This window comes from Oryzias latipes, chromosome 10 (assembly GCF_002234675.1).
Source record: "Oryzias latipes chromosome 10, ASM223467v1".
Taxonomy (NCBI): Eukaryota; Metazoa; Chordata; class Actinopteri; order Beloniformes; family Adrianichthyidae; genus Oryzias; species Oryzias latipes.
This window is the reverse complement of record NC_019868.2, coordinates 26,826,213-26,833,323: the sequence shown is the minus strand read 5'-3', so window position 1 is coordinate 26,833,323 and position 7,111 is coordinate 26,826,213. Positions and strand designations below refer to the sequence as shown.

The following is a 7,111-nucleotide window of genomic DNA, read 5'->3' as shown; positions in this document are numbered from 1 at the left end:
AAAAAAGGTTCAGAGCACTGTCTAGTGGGTCTAGATGACCCCACTCCCAATGTTAACGTGCCTAGGATAGCACAAGGGTTAAAGGGTCTACTTTTACAGGGACAAAACATTAATTGAAAGCAATCTTCTTTAATGCCTTGTTCATAAACAAACTTGTCAGTGGACTGAAACACCTGAGGAATTATTTTATTTTATCCCAGAAGTTCACATTCTTGTGTTGATTGCCTGTATAACCTTTTATTTATTTTTTGTTTATTTTTTATATATTTTTTAAAATAATTTTACTTGGATGGCTGTCTGAAGTTGAAGGGGGGGGGTTGACATATTTTTGCTACTTGATGCTTAAATTGTTCAAATCTTTTTCTGTTCGAATTGTTCAAATTTTGAAAACAGTAAAAAAAACTGGTGAAGCAGTAGCTCCAGATTCCCATGATCTAACATCTCATCTCAGTCTTGGAGGGAACACCTAACCCTGGATAATCACTGATATCCTATTTGATTCACATTTTTGAGTCCTCAATCTCATTAACGCAGTCAAGCAGAAAGATGTCCAGACCCCCCCCCCCCCCCCCCCCCCCCCCCCCGCCACTTCCTTCAGCTCATCTGGGGCCAGCCGAGAGACATAGTCTCTCTAGCATTTCCTGGGTCTTCCCCGTGGCCTCCGCCCAGTGGGACATGCCCGGAACACCTCCCCAGGGAGGCGTCCAGACCAGACCACAGAGGAAGCTCATTTCAGCCGCTTGTATCCGGGACCTCGTTCTTTCGGTCATGACCCAGACCTCATGACCATAGGTGAGCATTGGAACGAAGATCGACCAGTAAATTGAGAGCTTTGCTTTGTGGCTCAGCTCTTTCTTCACCACAATGGACCGGTACAGTGACCGCATAACAGTGGGGGGTTTTCCCTCACTCATAAACAAGACCCCAAGATATTTAAACACCTCCACATGGGGCAGTCAAGAACCATGGCCTCAGATTTAGCGGGGCTAACCCTCATCCCAGCCGCTTCACACTCAGCCACCAACCACCCCAATGAAGCCAACAGGACAACATCATCTGCAAAGAGCAGAGGATATCCTGTGGTCCCCAAACCAGACCCCCTCTGGCCCCTGGCTGCGCCTAGAAATTCTGTCCATAAAGACTCTGAACAGAACCGGTGATAAAGGGCAGCCCTGTCGGAGTCCAATATGCCGCGGTAAACAGGTCTGACTTACTGCCGGCTTTGCGAACCAAGCTCTTGCTCCAGTCACACATAGACCAGACAGCCCTCAGTAAGGCTCCTCGGACCCCATACTCCCAGAACACCCCCCCACAGGAAACCACGGGCGACGCGGTCAAACGCCTTCTCATAATTAGTCACTATTAAACAGTAAAACCTGTAAATATTTTTATTGTATTTATACACTAATTTCGGCTGCACATGCACGAAGGTTTTTATCTGGTAGTTTGTTATTGAAGCTCAACACGACGACAGCAGGTGGATGATCGACTGTCTGAGCTGCTGGTTGGAACACTGACTGTAAAGGAGAACTGGACTGAGTGAGAGTGGCGTCACCCATACAAAATGGTTTACTTCCACGTCCAACGGAAGGATGTCGCCATATAGATGTCACCATGTTGGAGCCAACAAGCAGTGATTGGTCCGAGTTGATCTGAGCCAGCATTTCTATGGCAACCACTCTAGCCAATCAGGAGTGAGCTTGTTGGAATCAAGTCTACTTGAAAGCAGGAGATCAAACATTTTAAATGTTGGACGTGATGACCAGCACTCACCGCCTACTTTTATTGAGGTGTCTCATTGGCCAGTTTATAACTTGAATAACTTGCAATAAGGAAGAAATCCATTAGCATTAGCAAGAAAATGTTTAAAAAAATATAAAGCAGAGCAAGAATGGTTATTCTGACAAATAGAAGGACTGAGTAACAACTGTTTGTTTCTTTATAGAATTCTATGGGATTTTGGCTTTTGGAGCCAGCGGGTACTTCCTGTTTGGAACGTCGGGGGGGAGGAGTCACTCAGTCCAGTTCTCATATACAGTTTTGGAGCTATGTGGGCTTGATGCTGGTTGAAACAGTCGTCTCGCCGAGCTTGTTCTTGGCTTTACAGACATAGTTCCCAAAGTCGACAGTGTCAACGTCCTCCACTGTCAAGGTGCTCTTCGAGGCCCGTGTGGTGTAGCCCACGCCTCTGTTGACCAACCTCCAGGACGTTTGGATGTGAGCGGGCCGGACACCCTGTGATTTAAACGTCGAATCGGTGAGGGGAGGAGCCTTCGCCTCGAAAAAGAGATGTTCGTCCTCGCCCTCTTACCTGACCAGGGTGCGACCAGGTGAAGCTCACGTCCGCCTCGGGGTCTCCCAGCACAGTGCAGGTGACGTTGATGCTCTCACCTCCTCTCACAAACTCCGGAGAGACTTCGAGGCTCACAAATGGAGGCCCGCTGGGAACTGCCAACACAAACATTCTCAACCAGCATTCACTTTTGTAGCAACACGTCCCTGAAGCTGCACCTCAACTTTCCATAATCTCATACTCCCTCCATCTCCAGAATCCAAGATGTGTCCATCTCACCGGGCAGACATGCACACACTGGAAAACCTTTCATCTTCTGAAGTGCTCAAAAACCAAAGTTTACCTCAGAAATATTACCCCTCCCTGCACTGAAATGGCCGCTTCGTCCTCACCTTCCACATACAGCAGCTGGTACTTGGTGGAGACTTGAGGGGTTCCGCTCAAAGCAGCCTTGCAGTAGAAGACTCCCTGATGTTCCGGGCTGGGTCGCTGCAGCACAAATCCCAGGGTGGGGTCGTAGGTCACCAGAGTCCCGTTGGCGGGAATCTCCTCCGGGGGGACCTCCCGGTGCAGAGACGCCGTTGCTTTTGGTTCTGTCACTCGACAGGGAACGACGGCGGGCCGGTCGGGGCGCAGGTACACGATCTCAAAATGGATGGCTGACGGCACGAAGATGTTGTCCTTGTCTGGTCAACGTGTGAGATGAAGAACATTACAGAAGTTTAAAAGACCCAAGCCCATAAAAATGTTGTTTCCAACATGCTCTTGTGTTATTTTTTTTATAATGGAGGACATATCCTAATAAAAAAAAATGAAGCTTAAGAATGCATTTCTGACCATGTCTTTATTCAAAGTGTTGTGAATCAGGAGCAGATGAAAAAAATGCGTCTGGAAAGAGGTTGTAGTTGTTGGAGCTACAACGGCTCTGCTCCATTCCGATGCATCCACTTGTAGACGACTAGATCCATGTGCGTCTTCATTTTCCTCGTCTGAGCTGGAATCTTGATCAAAGCTGCACGGCTGGATAGCTCCGATATTGCTCGCCATTTTTGTTGTGAGGAGTTGTGAGGGGCCGTAAGCTAGTGGGAGAGCGTGTAAACAGCTGGATGATGGGAAGTGGAGTGGGCTTATTCCACACCAACAGTCCTGACCACAGCTCAGAGGTGAAGTTCTAATGAACTACGCCGCTCTGCAGGAACTATGTCCTAGAAAATGACACAGTGGTTGACCCACAATACTGTGACATTTTACCTTGAATTAGTGAATGAAACCAACAGATTTTCTCTTAGTAAGATTTATTTAAAAAAATTGTGATGTGATGCCGTTTTAAAACATTTTAAATAGGGTATAAAGACTTATATTTAGGTATATTGCTCTGGTAATTGGAAAATATTACCTATTTTAAGCACAACAGTCCGACTATCCTTTTTTCTATGTAGACCATAACCTTAAAGACGGACATCAAAACTAAATGTATGTGTTTGTTTTCTGTTTCACTTTTGTCCTGTGTTGTTAAAGCTGTGTGTATTGAGTTAAAAGTCAAAAAATTATTTAAAAAAACACACACTTTTAACAAAATTAACTACTGCTTAAAACTGTAAGGTTTCATCAGAGATTTTAGTTTTAATAAGACGTTTTCAGGATGAAATACCTCAAGGTATCTAAGATTTCTTGTCTTGACATAAAAACTAAAAAGTTACTAGTAAGTACGGTTAGTTACCGTTAGTTTTGTCTTAATAAGATATTTAAACTAGACAAAAATACTTGGTTAGATTTAGAAATTTTTACCTGCAATAAATCAAAATGAGCCAATTTTTTCATTTAAAGACTTTAAAACGCTTTTATGTTGTATTTTAATTCCACCCATCAATAAAACTGACGACCATCATGAGACTGAGCGCGTTCTGGTGACTAAAACTCCCCAAAAATAACCTGTCACGTCCTCATTTCAGAGCCGGCAGTTCTTTTAAGCCTTGTGCTATCTTAGATGACAACCCCCCCCCCCCTCCCCTTACATTGACGTGTTCTCCCTACCATGACAAAGGTGGATAGGTGGAAAGATTTCATGTAATCCATGGACACCAGCGAAGATCACAAATCATTGAAGAAAAAAGGTTCAGAGCACTGTCTAGTGGGTCTAGATGACCCAACTCCCAATGGTAAAGACCCTAGGATAGCACAAGGGTTACAGGGAATCACCTGTGAAGTAGATGTATGAGGCGTAGGTGCGGTCCTGGTCCTTGTGGCACTCTGCTCCGTCGCACACGATCACCCAGCAGCTGTAGGAGCCGGTGTCCGCCGCAGAGGTGGATGTCAGAGTCAGCTGGCTGTATTTGTCACTCTGCTTGATGCTGCAGGTAAAAAACAAAAACGGTGAGACTCTCGCATCCACTCTCTTGATCCCCCTCCTCTTCCTCGCAGCACCTGAGGCGAGAGTCGTTGAAGGTGTCCAGGTAGGTCGGGTAGGACCATCCCATGTTGGTCCCTTTGCAGCGCAGCTCCAGGTTTCTTGCAGGGGTCAGGGTCGTGCTTTGACCCAGCCGAAGGAAGCGGCCTTTGTCCAAAACCTGGGTCAGCAGAGACTGGCTTTTGCCTTTCCTGTCGCTCAGGTTGGGGTGACGAGTCCTCTCTCTTCTCCCGCCTGAGCGTTTTGGGTTCTCCCCCACATCTTTTCTGCGCTTGACGGCTTGGCAGGCACCTGTATGCACAGAGGCACAGAGGAGGGAGGCGAGCGGGTCGCCCAGCTGTCACAACACTCCAACAGGAAGGAAGTCGGAAAATCCAGCCTCTGTGTCTGCTCTGGTTTCATCGGCGGGTTCAGAATCTGAAGTTTTGGCTTCTGCCGTTTGTCCTTTTGCTCCAAATGTCAGCACAGATTAAGACATGAAGGAAAGGTCAGCATAATTACAAACATGTGTTGCATTCCTTCATATCTGACTGGTTCAAGTCGTTTTGCAGGAACACTGTGCCAACAACTTTGACACGTCAAAAGCATCAGATCACTTCCTGAGGATCCCCAGATCAAGATGAATAAAGATCTAATAAAGCAGGAAAACTTGAGCTTTCACCGAGTGATCTAATCCAGCTCCTGATTGGTCAAATAGATATTTGTTCCACATCTACTCACAGTTCTGGAGCTCAACGCAGAGCAGTGCCAGGCAAAGCACCAGCCAGGGCTTCATGGTCAGACGTCGCCTGCAGAGATGGAGCAGGTCTGGTGAGGGGGGGGGGATCAGAAGACGAACAGATCCGGGCTGAGGCTTCGCTGGACCCGTGCAGCCTCCAGCTGCCCTGCTTAGATTACCAGCTCCATCCTACTGACTCAAAAACTGGAACTCATAGGCAAAAAAAAAAAATCATTTTCCAAGATCTTGTGTTTCCTCCCTCCTCTGAGGGTTGAAAAGAAGAAATGTGGGCTTCTTGCGCCCTCTGCTGGACCACAAGGTGAATGACCCCCTCTTCTGTTCTTGTCTAGAACCTTTTAGTGGGGATGTAAAGGATAACAAATGTCCCGAAAAATCGATCTAGTACTGAAAGTTATAGCTGTGTTGGTTGAAAACTACAACTACAAACAAACTTTGTTGGCAAAAAGTCTTTCAAATGGATCATTTTTGGCTTTTACGTACATGTGATGCAAACAAAAAGACGTCCAATCACAAGCGGCTTTGCGTCCACCAGGTTGGGTCAGTTACAGTTGGCTGAAGGTGGAGCACAGCGAGGGACGTGTGTTCACTAAACCCCTGGAAAAAATGCCAGAATAAATTGAGACGATAACCTTTATTTAAGCACTTGGAACCAAACAGTCTCAAAGACCCCAAATATGTCAGGTTTTTATGTTTAAAGCTGTAATGTCAAAAACATTTAGATGTTGTTACTTGAAATAAAAAGTGCATTTTCATTCATAATTTCAAACGTCATTTAGTTGTATTTTTTATGTATCGATTCCATTTCTCAAGATGTTATTGAATCATGTGAAAATGAAAGATACACGACCAGACTTTTTAGATATATTCTTTAAGTAATTTGATTTGATAAATTACATATCAACAAATGAACCACAAATTGTTTGTTTGGACTTCCAGGCTGATCCCAAATACTTTTTTACAGTTAAAAAAGTATTGTGGGACTATGCATTCCGGTTTGGTGTTTTTAGGGATGTTTTTGGTCTTTTTTCCGTGTTTTTTTTTTTGGGTTATCCTTCTGTCAGTCACGCCAGGTTCATGTTTATGATCATTCACAGCTGTCTTCACTTCTGTTAAATGTATTCAGCCTTTTAACCCTTGTGCTATCTTAGATGACCCCACCCTTACATTGAGGTGTTCTCCCTACCATGACAAAGGTGGATAAAGGTGGAAAGATTTCATGTAATCCATGGACACCAGTGAAGATCACAAATCATTGAAGAAAAAAGGTTCAGAACACTGTCTAGTGGGTCTAAATGACCCAACTCCTAATGTTAAAGTGCCTAGGATAGCACAAGGGTTAAGCTACGTTCATGCCGGCCTTGGCGACGCATGTTCAAGAGGCCGCCTCCAAGGAAAAGCCTATGGCACGGTGCGTTTAGGGCACATCCAAAAGTGTAGTTACAGTGTTTTTGTGCTCTACGTACAAAAAACAAAACCATTGAACACACGTTGAAATTTAAACCAGGTTGAACTTTGAACCAATCAGGGAATCAGATTTTAAATATAAAAAAGAAAATCATAAAAAAAAAATCATAAATCTCTAATTATGAACTTCTTTCAAAACATCCTCACTTCACAATTCAAAGCTCAATTGTAGAAGTGTAGGAAGTCTTCAAAAGCACCCAAAAGAAAA

At 44.8% G+C, this 7,111-nt stretch overlaps 1 protein-coding gene across 1 annotated transcript; it reads right to left on the bottom strand.

Annotated features, from left to right (window-relative positions):
• Window positions 1-1,370: 1,370 nt before the first annotated feature.
• Window positions 1,371-5,661, bottom strand: pdgfrl (platelet derived growth factor receptor like). Its single transcript, XM_004073583.4, has 6 exons — window positions 5,421-5,661; window positions 4,718-4,991; window positions 4,493-4,644; window positions 2,686-2,979; window positions 2,312-2,448; window positions 1,371-2,235 (listed from the first exon to the last, which is right to left on the bottom strand). The coding sequence occupies exons 1-6, from the start codon at window positions 5,473-5,475 to the stop codon at window positions 2,047-2,049; spliced, it is 1,101 nt and encodes a 366-aa protein (XP_004073631.1). The 5' UTR covers window positions 5,476-5,661; the 3' UTR covers window positions 1,371-2,046.
• Window positions 5,662-7,111: the final 1,450 nt, after the last annotated feature.

Bases quoted from the DNA above. Each gene is read 5' to 3' on its own strand.
- pdgfrl (XM_004073583.4), bottom strand. From the start codon at position 5,475: ATGAAGCCCTGGCTGGTGCTTTGCCTGGCACTGCTCTGCGTTGAGCTC. The intron at 4,992-5,420 runs GTGAGTAGATGT...CTGTGCATACAG, and splicing joins CTGCGTTGAGCTCCAGAACT to GTGCCTGCCAAGCCGTCAAG. The intron at 2,980-4,492 runs GTGATTCCCTGT...CACGTTGACCAG, and splicing joins CTCATACATCTACTTCACAG to ACAAGGACAACATCTTCGTG.